Source organism: Herpailurus yagouaroundi, unplaced genomic scaffold, assembly GCF_014898765.1.
Source record: "Herpailurus yagouaroundi ecotype Mexico unplaced genomic scaffold, PumYag 77, whole genome shotgun sequence".
Taxonomy (NCBI): domain Eukaryota; kingdom Metazoa; phylum Chordata; class Mammalia; order Carnivora; family Felidae; genus Herpailurus; species Herpailurus yagouaroundi.
The window spans coordinates 79,518,663-79,536,754 of NW_024412388.1; the positions used below are offsets into that span (position 1 = coordinate 79,518,663).

The 18,092-nt window shown below is 41.7% G+C and overlaps 1 protein-coding gene across 1 annotated transcript in view; it reads right to left on the reverse strand.

The window, feature by feature from the left end:
• The window catches only part of DIPK1A (divergent protein kinase domain 1A), a 107,265-nt gene extending 93,596 nt beyond the window's left edge, over window positions 1–13,669 (reverse strand). The window contains exon 1 of the mRNA XM_040470991.1: window positions 13,579–13,669. Coding sequence (XP_040326925.1) covers window positions 13,579–13,632 — 54 coding nt within the window. The 5' untranslated portion in view covers window positions 13,633–13,669. The remainder of the gene's footprint in view (window positions 1–13,578) is intronic.
• Window positions 13,670–18,092: the final 4,423 nt, after the last annotated feature.

The following is an 18,092-nucleotide window of genomic DNA, read 5'->3' on the forward strand; positions in this document are numbered from 1 at the left end:
TGGTATCTGTCTTTCTCTGTATGGCTTATTTCACTTAGCATCACACTCTCCAGTTCCATCCACGTTGCTACAAAAGGCCATATTTCATTTTTTCTCATTGCCACGTAGTATTCCATTGTGTATATAAACCACAATTTCTTTATCCAGTCATCAGTTGATGGACATTTAGGCTCTTTCCCATAATTTGGCTATTGTTGAGAGTGCTGCTATGAACATTGGGGTACAAGTGCCCCTATGCATCAGTACTCCTGTGTCCCTTGGATAAATTCCTAGCAGTGCTATTGCTGGGTCATAGGGTAGGACTATTTTTAATTTTCTGAGGAACCTCCACACTGCTTTCCAGAGCGGCTGCACCAATTTGCATTCCCACCAACAGTACAAGAGGGTTCCCGTTTCTCCACATCCTCTCCAGCATCTATAGTCTCCTGATTTGAACACTCATTTTTTAAAGTGAAAAGTCAATAGATATTATCTGAAATTGATTAAAAAAACATAAAATTCTGTTATTTGGAGGAAATAATCTTTTTGATTGTACAACTCTCAGGAAAATATCTCAAAGCACAAATCTCTAACATTTGTATATTTACTTATAAATATTCTATATAAACTTATGACTATATTAATCTATTACATACCTGTTATGACTTACACAAAAATAGGTGTTAAAAGTATATCAGAGGGGTGCCCAGGTGGCTCAGTCGGTTGAGCGTCCGACTTCGGCTCAGGTCACAATCTCACAGTTCGTGAGTTCGAGCCCCGTGTGGGCTTTGTGCTGACAGCTCAGAGCCTGGAGCCTCCTTCAGATTCTGTGTCTCCCTCTCTCTCTGCCCCATCCCCACTCATGCTCTGTCTCTCTCTGTCTTAAAGATAAATAACACATTAAAAAAAATTTTTTTACAAAAGTATATCAGAATAATTTTGAATAGATTTTTTTATGGGGAGGGAATGCTTACTGTAGTAATAAACCAGAAACAGAAAATAATTAGCTATTCTGACAAAAATAAATATTTTAAGATATAAAAAAGTATATGAGAATAAAGCACCTCCTAGGATGTGTACAGTTCCTTTCAGACACAGAGCTCTAGAAGTTAGAGGTATAGTTACCAGGAAATCCAAAAAGATAAGTGGTTCAAAGAGGCTACCTTTCAGGAGCAAAGCTGGGGATAAGGAGAAGTAGAAGGGGAGAACAGTAATTTGCATCATAAGCTCACCTATATTATTTTACTTATTATATACATGTTTTCTTTTGTACAAAAAATTAATCTAATCAGTCCCATAAACTATCTCTGCTAGTGTTTATGCTAATTCATTCAACAAATATTTGCTGAGCATCTAGTCTTGGCTAAGCACAGAGGATAGAGGAGGGCAACGGACATCTTGGCTCTCAAGGAAATCGAGCCTGGGACCAAAGAAAGCTGTAAAAACTGCTGGTGACAAACAAGTATCATTGTATGTGCTGGATATCATGCACACACAGTCTGGAGCACAAAAGAGGCACACTAATACTGTGTGGGGTGTTAGGGAAGGATTGCTAAGAGGTCACTTCCTCTTCAAGTCAAAACCTGAAGGGCAAGTAGAAAACTAAGAATAAACCAGGTAGACAGGAATGCAGGGAAATGGGGAAGGGTATCCTAGGGCAAAGCAGAAAAGGGAGGGCAGACAGGCTGACACATAAGCATGGTGTGTTGGTAAACTGCAAGTTTTTCAGGATTGCTAGAGCTTTAAACGGTGCATAAGGTGGTAGTGGCAGGAATGAAATGGCAAGACAGGAAGGGACCAGACATGGAGGGCCATGCTCAGAACTCTGCATAGTCTCCTGAAGGCAGTAGAACGTCATTAAAGGATTTCATCAAAAGGGAGGGAGACTAGATCAGATTTGCATTTGGGGGAAGATGACTCTGGAAGCAATGTGGAAGATGGAGCTAAAAGGGTATAAATGAGGCCGGAAGGCCATTCTGGAGGCTATTATAGTGGGCCTAACGACACATAAGGAGAGAATCATGGTACCAGCAGGAGACAGATGGCCAATAGATACATGAAAAAGTACTTACCATTACTAATCACTGGGGAAATGCTCTTTAGTAACTGGAGAGTATCACTAACTGAAAGGGAAAGAAGCAAGTTTTGAGGGGGGTGGAGTTTAGGTTAGGACATGTTAAATACGAAGTGCCATCTAAAAGTAGATATCAAATAAGCAAATCTAAAGTTCTGGGGGAGAGGTTTGGACTGGTGATATAGAGTTGAGACCCATTAATATTTGGGTTGTAGTGGAAGTCACATGAAGAGCTACAATTACCAACAGAGCTTGTACAAAATGAGAAGTAGAAGAAGGCTGGAATCTTGGGGAAAGTGGGGAGCAAAGGACTAAAGTAACTGAAAGGAAAGGGCAGGAGTATCCACAAAGAATGAAGGAAGGTCAGAGCAATAAGGAGATGGTAAATGAGCCAAGAAGAGCAGCTGAAAAGACAGATCTTGGCATCCTGACTGAATAGGGAAAGGAGGAAAGCCAGAGCGGGGTGGATGGACTGGAAGACATGGGTGTGCAAAGGCCTCAGTTGTGATGATAACACGAGGGTGATGGTGCAAGTAAAGAATAGGAATGCAAGAGAGAAGAAGTGTGTGCTTAGTGTGGGCTACAGGAGCTCAGTATCTTAGAGTGGTTACAGAATATTTTTGAACACATGGAAAAACATGTACATTGTATCATTTTGCACAACCTGAGTATATGCTCAGGGAAAAGGAGAAGATCAGGGTAAAAAATAGGCTCTGCATTCACTGGGGACAAATTTAGTTTTACTGGATCAGGTGTGACTAAAAATGTTGTCAGCTGATACAGTAAAACAAAACCAAGTGTTATCTTCTTTAAGGGGTTAAGAACAACTTTAATTATAGTAATAAAGAGAAATAAGTTACTTTTTTATTTTTGAGAGAGAGGGAGAGAGCACAAGCGAGCAGGGTGGTGGGGGGGAGAGGGAGAAAGAGAATGTTAAGCAGGCTCCACACCCCGTGCAGAGCCCACACAACACAGGGCTGGATGATCATGAAATCATGACCTGAGCCAAAAGCAAGAGTCTGATGCTTAACTGACTGAGCTACTCAGGCACCCCATAAGTTACATTTTTTTTTCTAGGAACAAACTCAAGGGACCCATAAGTTACATTTTAAAGAATGTTTTCCTAGGGTTCATAAAGTGAAATTTTGTACTCTTACTTTAGTTTGTATAATAGCACAAAAGATTTAAGAATAGTATCTACTGTAAAAACAAATATTTTCACACAGCAGCTATTTGTGTCTTCCTTCCTTTAATAAATATCCATGATTCTTCCCACAGTAGTTGTTGGAACAATAAATATAATTCTCTTGGGGTGCGTGCTGACTCAGTCAGAAGAGCATGTGCACAACTCTTGATCTCAGGGTCATGAGTTCAAGTTCCATGTTGGGTGTAGAGATTACTAAAAAAAATAAACTTAAAACAATACAACTCTTATAAAATCTATTCTATGACAACATCTTCAAACCTAATAGCAATGGGAAAGACATGAATAAAATATTGTAGGAAATGACTGATTTTTTTAATTGTCAGAATTCAGTTGTATTCTTTTTGTGGTAGGCAGAATTCTAAAGATGTCTCCCAAGATTCCCACCCCCTTGGTTATTGAATCAAACACTAATCTGTGTATGAAGAGACTTGGCAGTTGGAATTAAGGTTACTAATCAGCTGACTTTAAAGCAGAGATATCCTCAGTTAACTGGGTGTACCCAATGTGACCCCTTAACAGCAGAAGAGAAAGGCAGAAGAGCCAGAGCAATGAGGCAGAGAGGAAATCAGAGAGATATGAAGCATGCAAAGGCTCTACCACTCTCATGGGCTTTCTATATGGAGAAAGGAAGCCATGAACCAAAGAGTGTAGGTGGCCTCTAGAAGTTGAGAACAACCCCAGCCAACAGCCAGAAAGGAAATGGACACCTCAGCCCAAGTATGGAACTGAATTCTAACAACAACCTAAAAGAGTCCAGTACTCCAGAAAGAAAGTCAACCCTAATGACACCGTGATTTCAACCTTTGAAACCTGGAGCAGTGAATGAGCAGGCCAAACTGTACTCAAACTTCTAACCTACAGAACTGTGAGATAAGGGTACAAACAAATGGGTGTTGTATTAAGCTGCTCAATTTGTGGTAATTTATTCCAGGAACACTGGAAGACTAACACACTTTCTTTAATTGCTGGCTTCAAATGTGCTCTATCAAATCTCATTTTCCTGACCTTTCATGTAACTTTGGACAGAGTTCACACATTTCCAATAATACTCAGTTATTATGAAATCCAGTTTAATTTATTTCCCCCAACCTTTTATTTTGAAAATCCTTAAATCTACAGAAACTTTAAAAGAATAGTGCAAAAAATACCCTTATACCTATATTCATCAATTGCTAACATTGTCCTACATTTGCTTTCTTTGTCATTCTCTCTAAACATACATAAATATCTCTACCTCTCCTGCTTTCTTTTTCTCTGTATCAGTGGTCCTCAACTAGGAACAATTTTGCCTCTCAGAGGACATCTAGCAATGTTTGGAGACATTTTGACTGTCATTACACATTTTGACTGTGATACCAGGGAGGATGCTACTGGTATCTAAAGGGTAGAGGCCAGGGATGCTGCTAAATATCCTACAAAACAAAGCCCCATGCCACAAGGAATTATCCAGCCCTAAATGTCAATAGTGCCAAGGTTAAGAAACACTGCTCTTTATATATGTATACACAAATGTATTTTCCTGAACTATTTGAAAGTAAATTATAGGCATTATGACATTTTTTTATGCTAAATACTTCAGTTTACACCTTCTAAAAATAAAGACACTCTCCTATATAATACAATTTAACAATGATAACAATGATACAATAATACCATCCAATGTATAGTTCATTTTCAATTTCCCCATTATCTCAAAAAAATCCTTCAGCACATTTTATTCAAAATCCTAGACCCAGGGTGCCTGGGTGGCTCAGTCAGTTAAGCATCCAACTTCAGCTCAGGTCATAATCTCAGAGTCGTGAGTTCAAGTCCCACATCAGGCTCTGTGCTGACAGCTCAGAGCCTGGAGCCTGCTTCAGATTCTGTGTCTCCCTCTCTCTACCCCTCCCCTGCTCACACTCTGTCTCTCTCTCTCTCTCAAAAAATAAATAAACATTAAAAAAAAAAACCCACCAAAATCCTAGATCCAATCAATGGTACAGAGGTTGGCATATTGGTCAATATTTCAAATTTAAAATAAATAAGAAGCTCTAATTTCAAGCAACTGGGGGCAGGCAGTAAAACTTATGGTCCCAGCTCTAGGATCTATCAGTCTGTGATTCTGATACCATGTATGTCTGAAACGGATGTAGTAATTAATTCAGAAGGTTGTTAGCATGTTATAAATCTCTCTTGCAAGAATATCCTCAGACATGATTACTCAGTTCTTAGGACAGAAAGGAAACTCTATTTATAATAATCCATAACCCTGTTGAAAAAAACATCAATCTGAAACAATAAATCGAAAAGGAACTTTTTCCAAACAAGATATAAAAATGGCCAAAAAGCACATGAAAAGATACTCAACATAACTTATCATCAGGGAATTGCAAATCAAAACCACAATGAGATATCACCTCACATCCATTAGAATAGCCACTATCAAAAAAACAAAACAAAAACAAAAACAGAAAATAACAAGTGCTGACAAGGATGTGGAAAACCTGTGCATTGTTGGTGGGAATTTAAATGGTATAGCCACAATAAAAACCAGTATGGAGTTTCCTTAAAAAATTAAAAATAGGGGCGCCTGGGTGGCGCAGTCGGTTAAGCGTCCGACTTCAGCCAGGTCGCGATCTCGCGGTCCGTGAGTTCGAGCCCCGCGTCGGGCTCTGGGCTGATGGCTCAGAGCCTGGAGCCTGTTTCCGATTCTGTGTCTCCCTCTCTCTCTGCCCCTCCCCCGTTCATGCTCTGTCTCTCTCTGTCCCAAAAATAAAATAAACGTTGAAAAAAAAATTAAAAATAGAATTACCCTATGATTTAGCAATCTCGCTTCTGGGTATATATAATTGCAAGCAGGATCTCAAAGAATTATTATAATTTCCATGTTCACTGCAGCATTAATCACAATAGCCAAGATGTGGGAGCAACTTAAATGTCCAGTGACTAATGAATGGATAAAGAAAGTGTGGTATGCACATATGGTAGAAAATTATTCAGCCTTTAAAAAGAAGGAAATCTTGTCATAAACTACAAGATGGATCAATCTTGAGAACATTATGCTAAGTGAAATAAGCCAGTCATAAAACACGGACTGCATGATTCTACTTACATGGGGTGTCTAAAGAAGTCAAACTCACAGAAACAAAAGCAGAATGTGGTTACCAAACTGGTAGGGAGGGGGAAATGGGGAGATGTTTAATTACAGAGTTTCAGTTTTGCAGGATAAAAAGTTCCAGAGAGCTGTTGCCAGCATTGTGCATATATTAACATTATTGTACCATACACAAAAAAGTGGTAAGATAGTGGGGTGCCCAGGTGGCTCAGTTGGTTAAGCATCTGACTCTTGATTTTCAGCTCAGGCCATGATCTCACCACTCATGAGATTATGCCTCACACTGGGCTCAGTGCTGACAGTGCAGAACCTGCTTGGGGTTCTCTCTCTCTCTCTCTCTCTCTCTCTCTCTCTCTCTCTCTCTCTCTCCCCCTCTCTCTCTGCCCCTCCCTCATTCTCTCGCTCGCTCTCTCTCAAAATAAATAAACTTAAAAAAAATGATAAGATGGTGAATTTCATATTATGTGTTTGCGGCCACAATAGAAAACAAAAGAAAAAAAAAAAAGAAAAATAACCACAACACCATGATAACATCTAAAAAAATTATTTCATTAAATACTCAGTCAACTCACCCAACCACAAAAAGAACTACTTATTTCTGGCACACCTCGATGGTTCAGTCAGTTGAGCGTCCAACTTCAGTTCAGGTCAGGATCTTGCAGTTCATGGGTTTGAGCCCCATGCCAGGCTCTGTGCTGACAGCTCGGAGCCTGGAGCTTGCTTCGGATTCTATGTCTCCCTCTGTCTCTGCCCTTCCCCTGCTCTCTCTCTCTCTCAAAAATAAATAAACACTTTTAAAAATGTAAAAAAAAAAAAAACTCTTAAAAAAAAAGAACTATTTATTTCTAAAGAAAAATTGATCCACTAATATTTTGGGTTTTTTTCTTCAAATATGTTCACTTTACAATATCATAGTTTTTCTAAATTCATATACTTTGTAGATTAAGATTTTTAAGGGAAAATTAGTCAAAAATATTTGAATGTCTAGAAATATGTTAAGAATGTGAGACATTTAGCTTTTCAACCAAATGATATAACAGATGATATTTAACAGAATGGTATAGCATTGTTTTTAGAAGCAACTTTAAGAAATGAAAACATTAAAATGTACCTAACTGTAGGAGGGAGGGAGGGAGGAAGGAGGGGAGGAAGGAAGGAAGGAAAAGAAAGAAGGAAGGAAAAACTATAGACAATGTAAAACAACTTTATAATTGATCAAAATGAAAATGGAGGGGCACTGGGAAGATGACAATGAAGAAACAAACACTATTACTATACGCTACAGCCTGAAAGTATGGTAAGGATGCAATATGCCTGAGAATTCATCATTTCTTTGAGTTTCTAACAGGGGTAGAAAAGCAACTAATGATAATATCAAATGTTTGCATTATAATTTTATGTTTGAATTTAAGACATTATGGGATGCATACGCTCTCAATATACTCACCAGTCTCAGGAAGCTAATCAGAGTTTTAGGGATTTCATTTCAGGCAAAGGCAAAAATTTAGCTTTGAACAGCAGGTCTAACTTGATGAGAACCACACCACCTATAGTCTTTGGGGAATAGGGAACCACCACCTGCTCTAATTATCCTTAGATTTAAAATAATCCTGGAGGCTGAAAATGGACAAGAAGCCATTTTACCCTAAGTACCATACTTGATAACATCATCACTTAGTACCAGTTAACCTAGTCAGTAATCCCATCTCGCACTAAATCCCACAAAATAGCCACACTAAGTTACAAAGAACCAAACCATCTACAGCAGTCATTATTTTAATGTTTATTTTTATTCTTAAGAGAGCGTGAGTGGGGGGAGGGGCTGAGAGAGAGGGAGACAGAGAATCTAAAGCAGGCTCTGCACTGACAGTAGTGTGCCCAGTGTGGGGTTTGAACTCATGAACCATGAGATCATGACCTAAGCTGAAGTTGGACACTCAACCAACTAAGCCACCCAGGCACCCCAACAGCAGTCATTTTTGAAAGACAGTACTAATATAAACCAAAGAGCCTGGTATCAGAAATGTTAAACAAGTGCCCACACCCTAATTAGAACATGCTATTTATCCTTTTTTCATGACAGCCCTACAGAACACATATTGGAACTGTTAGTCATTTTTAGGAAATTTAAAAGTTGTGCAATCTAAAGGGCTTGAAAACCTTTAGAAGTACCCGCATATCTCAAACTTCAAATTCCGTTAGAGTTGCAACAGCTTTTTAAATGCAACAGGGCATGCAGACAGAATGACTAGAGTGGAAAAATGTGTATAATCTAAATACAGAAAATTGCTCTAAATTGTCTTAACTTTCATTCTTCCAAGACTTAATGATAGTGAGAAGGAAGAAGGTATTCTAAACTAAAACTAAGGAATTATAGGCTGTGTTATCAGTCCCACTCAGACCTGAGTAAACCCTAAACAAAGTAGATCCTAATTTGTAGAAAACACACTGCTAAAAACAGATAAATGCAGGTGTCATGCTGGGTCACCACATCCAGTGGGCCAAAAGTAGTATCATTGTAATGATGTGTGGAAGAAAAACACTGCCTAAAAATGGTCTAAACATGTTAATACACCCACAGTTTCCGATCTCGGATGCAGGACTCTACTCTGTTCAATGTGCCGCAACATTTAGCCAGTCTAGGAAGTACTATTTCTCAGGTAAGTTTTCAACAAAATAGCTGGAAAGGATGGACCTATAAATTAGTATGCTCTGAGAATAATGCCTTGCCATGTTGCTCAGGTAAATGTTTGTTGGCTATCTATTTCAGGCAGGTCATGAGCCCTCCTGACTGACAGAGAGGCCCCACAAAGTGTGCCTTCACCACTTCTCTGGAAGAAATACTCCCTGCATCAAAAAGTTGGCATTGATGGGGGCACCTGGGTGGCTCAATCAGGTAGGCATCCAACTCTTGATTTTGGCTCGGGTCATAGTCCCACGGTTAGAGGGTTTGAGCCCCGAGTTGACTCCACATTGGCAGTGCAGAGCCTATTTGGGATTCTCTCTCTCCCTTTCTTTTTGCCTCTCCTCCTCCTCCTCCTCTTTCTCTCCCTCTCTCTCTCTCTCTCTCTCAAAATAAATAAATAAACATTAAAAAATACTTTAGCTGGTTGGAAGGACAAATATTATTAAAATGCCCATATTACCCAAAGCAATCTATAGATTTAATACAAGCCCTAACAAAATACCAACAGCATTTTTCACAAAGCTAGAACAAATAATCTTAAAATTTGTACAGAGCCATGAAAAACCCTGAATAGCCAAAGCAATCTTGAAAAAGAAGAACAAAACCGTAGGTATCCATAATCCCAGACTTGAAGATCTAATATGAAGCTGCAATAATCAAAACAGTATGGTACTGGCACAAAAACAGACACACAGATCAATGAAACAGAGAGCTCAGAAATAAACCCACAATTATACAGAGTTGATATACATACATATATTTATATTGCATATATGTAATAGAATATTACTCAGCCATGAAAAAGAATGACACTTTGCCATTTGCAACAACATGGATGGAGCTAAAGAGTGTAATGCTAAGTGAAAGAGGTGGGTCAGAGAAAAACAAATACCATATGATTTGACCCATATGTGGAATTTAAGAAACAAAATACATGAACAAAGGGAAAAAGAACCCATCCTAAAACCAGACTCCTAACTACAGAGAATAAACTGATGGCTACCAGAGAAGAAGGAGGGTGGGAGGAATGGGTAAAATCAGTGAAGGGGATTAAGAGTACACTTATCATGATGAACACAGAGTAATATATGGAATTATTGAATCACTATGTTGTACATCTGAAACTAATATAATATTGTATGTTAACTATACTAGAATTAAAAAATTTTAAATAATAATTTTGAAAAACCACTCTAGTTGGAAAGAGGATATTGGCAGGAGAAATGAAAATACTGATCATTGTTGAGGGTAGGTGATAGGTAGGTGAGAGTTCATTATTCTTTTCTGCTTTATGTATGTATAAAAATTTCCATAATAAAATAGTTTTAAAAGAGAAAAAAACTAGGGGCGCCTGGGTGGCTCCGTCAGTTAAGCGTCCAACTTCGGTTGAGGTCATAATCTCATGGTTCGTGGGTTCCAGCCCCACATGGGGCTCTGTGCTGACAGCTCAGAGCTGGGAGCTTGCTTACTTCAGATTCTGTGTCTCCTTCTCCCTCTGGCCCTCCCCAAGTCGTGCTCTGTCTCTCTCACTCACTCTCAAAATAAATAAACATTAAAAAAAAAATTTTTTTTAAAGAGAAACTGTTCTCTTCCTCTCAAGTGGTCTTCTGCATCTTCCCTTTTCCTTCATTGTACTTACTGTTGTCATTATGTATTTCTGGATTATTTAATTAATGTTTGTCTCCCTAACTAGACTTTAAGTTCCATAAGGACCACAAAGACATTTGCTTAGCTCCAGTAGAATTGCTTCCATTTCACAAAGTTTCTGGGATGTGACAGGCCTCCAACAAATATTAAGTAAATGACTAAGTCAATATGATAAGTCATATTATACACCTAGAACAATTACCAATAAATGCTCAATAAATAAAAGTGGGGGTGGTGGTGTAGATAGCCAGGAATCTTTGGGTGAAGGAATTCAACATATTTACCTGTATGTATTTACTACTTAAATTCACATGCTTTTCTATTTAAAATGTAGCAAAAATGTCACCAAAAATACTTAACTTCATCTAGCTCATCCTCACTATATTTATGTGATGTACTCAGTTAAGAACCACAATCTCCACTTTATGATACGGAAACTGTGGAACTAAAAAGTTAGGAAGCTTTTTCAAGGTCATGATGAACCAGAAGCACAAATGAACAAAGCTCAGCTCTGTTCTCATGCCTCATGCTGTTCTTAAACGAACGTGATTTTATTCTCAGGAAAAATAAAACAAGAGGAAAAGGAGTACTGTATATATTAATTCAATCTTCAGTGGCTGAGAAACTGAGTACTGTCTAATGGTCTCAGTTGGAGATATTCTGACTTTGCCCAAAACAATTTCAAGGTTGAAGCACCTAGTGGTAAATGAATTCTAAAAAGCAGAAGATAAGGCATTTAGACAATAGGGAACAGAAAAAAAGTATGACACTTGAGTAATGTGAAGGCCTTTTTTTTAACTGGTTAAACTAAAAGAGTATAGTGAGGCACAACTAACAAGAAAATTCATAAAGACAATAAATACTAATACCAAGACACTGTTTAAAACACCAGTCCCCTGGGTTCCCAAGTTTAAAACTTATTTATCTAAAATATAATACTAGAATCAATAATTTCCTATTTAATCATTCTTTATATAGAAGTAGCCTACTGGGGCACTTGGGTGGCTGTCAGTTAAGTGTGCGACTTCAGCTCAGGTTATGATCTCAGTTTGTGAGTTCGAGTCCCGCATCCCGCTCTGTGCTGACCACTCAGAGTCTGGAGCCTGCTTTGGGGTACTGTGTCTCCCTCTCTCCTGCTCACACTCTGTCTCTCCCTCTCTCCCAAGAATAAATAAACATTTTAAAAAATTAAAAAAAAAAAAAGAAGTAGCCTACTAAAATATCACTATATCCCCCAAATCCTTTTGAAATGCTTAAAATCCAAGTTTACCTTATTTTAGTAATATATAATGATGTGCACATTCGAAAGGCAGAAATACCAAATGTTTGCCATTAATGGAACCACAACTATTTGCAAAACTAATCTTAATTCGGCCAATCTGAAAGCTCTTGAGGTATGGTGCCAAAAAAATGTCACAGCCCATTTATGGAGAACATTTAGAGACAAACTAATCGAAGTCTAAAATAAAGTTTACCACAAAATCTCAAAAATTAAAAATAAATAGCTAGTTAGTTTTAGTGAAAAACATTTTAAATATCGCAATAAACTTATTTTGGGGAGAGAGTCTGGAAAGATATTCTATTGTTCATATAAAGGGTTACAAAGAGGTATCTGGCCTAGGTTGAATTCTACAGTGGGTTGCTCTACTGTTCCTTAAGCACAATTACTACTGGTGGAGCTGCTACAAGGACCCAGGACATTTAGTTTTACTCCTACACCCTTCAAATAGTGGGTTGTCATATCATGCTTCCAATCTGCAGTGCCTGATTCACTGCAAGGTAACGATTTACATGTGCAATTTCCAGACAAGAATGAAAGATTTACTTGCCCCAATGGTTTCTTCTCAACTTTTAAAATAATTTGTAAAAGCGCCAGCTGAGCATGAATTCCCGTCCCCGAATAATTTTTCGATACCTTAAGCCTTTTAGTGTAAGCAGTAAAAGGAATACTGTCCTCTGAATGCAGACAACGCTGCTGACCCACGCGAGGCATTGATTTGTAGTTGTTTTTCCACTGGGGTGATAGATTTGCGCTCAGCTACTCACGATGTCTACTAGGTCCCCCTGGCGACCAACTGTACATGAAGGCAGTAGTAGGGTTCGAAGACACAGACTGGCAGCGGCACAGAGGGTGGAACGGGAAATCATGAAAGATTAACACGCGAACAGTACACATGACATGACTGAGAATTACGTTTGCATTGCTGGGGTATTTGAGATCGGCACCAGACACTGTCCCCTTTCCTTTTAGAAAGCAAACACCCATCCGCCCCTCATTTGGGCTTCTGAGCCCTACCTCCCATTTAAATTACGGGTGAGATGGAAAGACCGAACCAAGGGGCTCAGCACAAGGCACACGTCGCTTCTCGGGGATTTGGAGAAACAGTGATGTGACAAATTGCCATAATTTCCTAAAATATGGTGGAATGACACACCACCTTTCCCACCACAGACCGAAGACACAGAGTCTTGAAAAGCCGACGTGCGGGGCCCACAGGGGAGGAGGAGGAGAGCACCGGACCAGGGAGAAGCCGGCGGCACGTCCCGAGTCCAGGCTGCCGAGCCTCAACTGCTAGGGGCGTAGGGTCGCACCCGGGTCACGTCTCAGAGCTCTCAGAATGCGAGGGGCACCAGGGCGAGCCCGGGCGGGGCGACCTGGGCCCCGGAGCCCGGCGGCCAGGGCGCGAGAGGCGCCGGGGCAGCTGTGGGAGGCGCGGGCAGCGCAACCGTGGAGGCTGCGGCGCCCGGGCGGCCGGGGAGGGCGCGCCGCCAGGTGCCGGACGGCAGGGGGCAGCGGGTTTCGGGCGGGCGCCGACCCAGTGAGGGAGGAGGGAGGCGGGCGAATCCCGCGCGGCGAGGGAGGGCGCCCGGAGGGCTCGCCGCCGGCCTACCTGGAGGTAATAGGGTTTCCTTAGCCAGGCCCCCGGACAGAGACTCCTCGCCATGGTAATCACACATCGCCCCGCCGCGCCGCAGTCAGAGGCGGACCCGAGCGCAGGCGACCGGGCTCCCCGCCTTCCCCGGCCTCCCCGCCCCCAGCCCGCCCGGGCCCGCCCACTCCTCCGCCCCCGCGGCGGCGAGGGCCGGACTCCCCCCCAGCCCCTCTGCGGAGACAGCGGCCGGCCGCCCGAGGCTCTGCCTCCTGCTCTACTCGCCCTGCCGCCGCGGTTGTCAGAGCCGCTGCCGCCGACTCCGCCATAAAGGGGAGTCGCGCCTCGCCTCGGCCGACATAAATCCAACTGCGCCTCGCGCTTAAAGGGGAGGCGTGCGGAGGAGGCAGAGGGCGCCGCGGAAGCCCGGGTGTCGCACACTCCACGCGGGGAGGGGCGGGCCCGGCGAGGGGCCGCCGGCTCCCGACTCGCAACGCTGCGCTCTCCGCGCCTCCCGCCACCCAGCCACCCCTCCTGGCAGGACTGACGCTCGCAATGGATAGTGCTCCTTCAGTCGGGAAGTGTCTGGGCGGGCTGCATGGAAATTTAAGGGAAGCTTGGGGTTCCTTCCGTGGGGACGGGCTCGTTCTCCCTTGCGCGCGGTGTCCGGTGCGGCCGGGGCAGGGGGCATCTGCCGCAATGGGTAAGGCCTACCGGCGAAACCCCCGAGGACTGGGCTCTGCGCTTGTGGCGGAGCGAAAGTGGACGGGGCTCCTTTCCACTCAACTGAGTGTGCGCCTCCCCCCCGCCCCCCCAAGCCATTTCGCCTCTTAACGGCCTTAAACTTTTTTTTTATTACCTTTTTAAAAGTCTGACTTTTTAAAAGTTCGTATTGTTTTCAAACATATAAAGAGTTTTCCTGGCCCCACCCAGGAACCCTGACTCAAAAGAAAGTAAAAAAAAGTATTACTGAATTAAATGCAGTCCTGAAGATAGGAGACCTGGGACGTGGCAGAGCTACTCAGTGAAGGCTACATAACGGAGGGTGTGGTGTCTTTCTTTTGACAGTGAAGTCCAAATAAGGGAAAAAAGAACCACCCTAGTGGGAGAACAGCTGTTGATCCAAGAGACTTGTAATGAAGGAAGATGGGTTTTTGCTTCTTTTTACCCCACATACCACCTTTTCACGTGATGCCTACAAAGTTTAGGTACAACTCATTCTGGCCTGTTGCTCTGCCAAGTGTTTTCTCCAGAACCAAATCTTTACTGTGGTTTTTACCTAAACCTTGTTCTGGAGCTCTGCATTTCTGGAAAACAAAACAAAACAAAACAAAACAAAAACCTTCGTGCCTGCCCCTCCCCCAACGCACGTACTGACACGGGTTTTAAACTAGGGTAGGAAGTTATTGCTGGCAGATAAACCCATTTTTCATGGATTTTCAGTTTGGGTTAAGAAAATAGTAATTTCTGAGTTAGCTAAGAATGGATGCTCCGGGTTTAATTAATTCATTCATCCAATAAATATTAAGTACCCAGACATTATTCTATTGGGTTAGAAACCTGAATAAAACACAAAAATCCCAGCCCTTGTGGATATTACACTTTCAGAGTAGGGATAACAGGCAATAAATAATAAATGAAACAAGTAAAATCAAATAGGGTAAAAAAGCTGATGGGGATATGAAAAAAGAAAACAGTGGAGATGAGAACTACAGGTAGTGTAGGTTTGAGGAGAAAGATCATGCATTCAATTTTGGACATGTGACATTTGAGGTCTTTTAGAAATCCAAGTGAAGTCTTGAGTAGGCAGTTGTATATATGAGTCTGGGGTTAAAGATAGTGGCTCAAGTGAGAGATACCAACATTTAGGTGATATTTATAACCATGAGACTGGACAAGGTCACCAAGAGAGTGAGTGTAAGTAGGAGAGAACCAAGGATAAAGCTGGCAAAGGAGACAGAAGGAGCAGCCAGTGAAAGAGGAGAACCCAGAGAGAGGTGCCTGGAAATCAGTGAAGATAGTGTATCAAGCAGGAATGAATGCTTATATGTAAGGACTGAGAACTAACCTTTGGATTTAGTACCATAGAGGCTATTGCTCAATGGAGCAGTGAGGGGAAATTTGATCTCTGTGGGTTGAATAAAAAATGGGAAGAGAGGAATTAGAGATGCCTAATACAACTCTTTTGAGAAGTTCTTTTGCAAAGAGGAGCCCCAAAATGGACAGACTGGTGGTGGAAGTGGAGTCAAAAGCAGATGGACCAAAAAATTGGGAGAAATACCTATTTTTGATGAGAATTTGATGAGAATTACCTGGAAAAGATCTGGAAGAAGAAAAATTAATGTAGGGTCAAGAAGAGAGAATTGCTGGAGCAGTGTCATTGAGAGGGAAAGAGTTTGGAATCTAGCACACAAGTGACAGGATCTTCTCTTGATAGGAGCACAGGTTCCTCTATGGGAAGAGGCAAGCAGTTGGGGAGGAGGGGAGGAGGGAATCTGTGGATATCTTCTCTGATCATTTGAGTTTTCTCAGAGATAAAGAAGGTAAGGTCATCAATAGAGGGAGGTGCAGAAGAGTAACAGAGGCTTGAGAAGAGAAGGTATGAAGTAGTTATCTAGGAGAATGGGAAGATGAATGGACTAGAGAGAAAAATCATATGCTTACTGAGTGCCATAAAGGACCCACTTGAGATCATGGTCATGAATTTAAGTGACATCAGTCAGTGTGATTGTGGTTTGGTTTTGTTTTTGCCCAATAATAACTGGCTGCAAGGATGCAGGCTCAGAGTAGGCTTAGAATTTTATTTAATCAGGTTTTACCGAGGGAAGAGGAGCAAGCAATTTGAGAATGTAAGTAAGGGAGTTATGATTCTCCGAGTTTAAGGTGGGGGAAGAGTGGGTATGTGGAGATTAAGGACAGAGAAAATATTGTTGGATCAGTGAATTGCAAGTTTTTCGAGGGACTGTAGGAGTCCAAATAAAAGGCAACAATCTAGGGGCGCCTGGGTGGCGCAGTCGGTTAAGCGTCGACTTCAGCCAGGTCACGATCTCGCGGTCTGTGAGTTCGAGCCCCGCGTCAGGCTCTGGGCTGATGGCTCAGAGCCTGGAGCCTGTTTCCGATTCTGTGTCTCCCTCTCTCTCTGCCCCTCCCCCGTTCATGCTCTGTCTCTCTCTGTCCCAAAAAAAATAAATGCTGAAAAAAAAATTTTAAAAAAAGGCAACAATCTAAAAAGATATATTTTTTTATATTCACTGACAGCTTTCAAGCCCCACCTCTTCTCTTCCCTGTGGCCTACAATGTGGGAAAACTGATAAGATGGCTCCTTTGGTGCTAGCAGAAAGTTCAAACCATTCGAGACCCAGCCCACTTAAGGGAAACTTCACTCTGGTCCTAGCCATCAATCACCATAAAACCCTAAGACAGTCTCCTTTCTCTTCTCCCTTAGGTTGTATTTGTACCAGCCTAGGAACCTGCCCAGCTCTCCACAGAAAGCTTCTGTGTGTGAGTAATAAAACATTTTTTTTAAGATTTTATTTTTAAATAACCTCTACACCCAACATGGGGCTCAAACTCACAAGCCTAAGACCGAGAGCTGCACACTCCACCAACTGTGCACCATAAACCTTTTCATACTCTCTTGGTACATATGTGTGGCATCATCAGTCTCAACATCCAAACCAAATTTGAGGTGGAGGAGTCTGTCCTACTTCTTCTGCAGAGTGATCACAACAACATGGGAATTAGAGTGGGATGCATGAAAACAAGATTATGGACGGGGCGCCTGGGTGGCTCAGTTGGTTAAGCATCCGACTTCGACTCAGGTCATGATCTCATGGTTCATGGGTTCAAGCCCCACGTCAGGCTCCATGCTGACAGCACAGAGCCTGGAACCTGCTTCAGTTTCAGTGTTTCCCTCTCTGCCCCTCCCCTGCTCACGCTCTGTCTCTCTTTCTCTCCAAAATAAATAAAACATTAAAAAAAAAAACCAACAAAACAAGATCCTGGAGAAGTAATGAAGTCTAGAGTGGAATACAACAATGGCAATAAATGCCTAAAGGGTGTGGAATACAGTGTCATTGGAAGAGAGTCAAAAAGAGTGTCATAAGGATGATCTATGTATATAATAAAAACAAGACTTAGAATTAGGAGAGGTGCTAATTGCTGGAGAAGGTACCAGTAGCCAAAAGATAAAGTCCTTGAAAAATAAGGCAGAGTGATACATGAGTTAGTAGGTGACTTCCACAATAGGAGAGTGACAACATCATAGGACACAAGTTAAAAAAACAAAACAGGGGCACCTGGGTGGCTCAGTCAGTTGGGCATCTGACTTTCAGGTCATGATCTCTTGGTTCATGAGAGTGAGCCCTGCGTGGGGTTCCAAGCTGACAGTGCAGAATCTGCTTGGGATTCTCTCTCTCAAAATAAATAAATAAACTTAAAACAAAACAAAACAATTACTGGGCAGGGAGAGAAGTTCAGAAGGAGAGAGGAAGAACAGCCTGAAAGAAGCAATGAAGAGCAAGGAGGATTCCTAT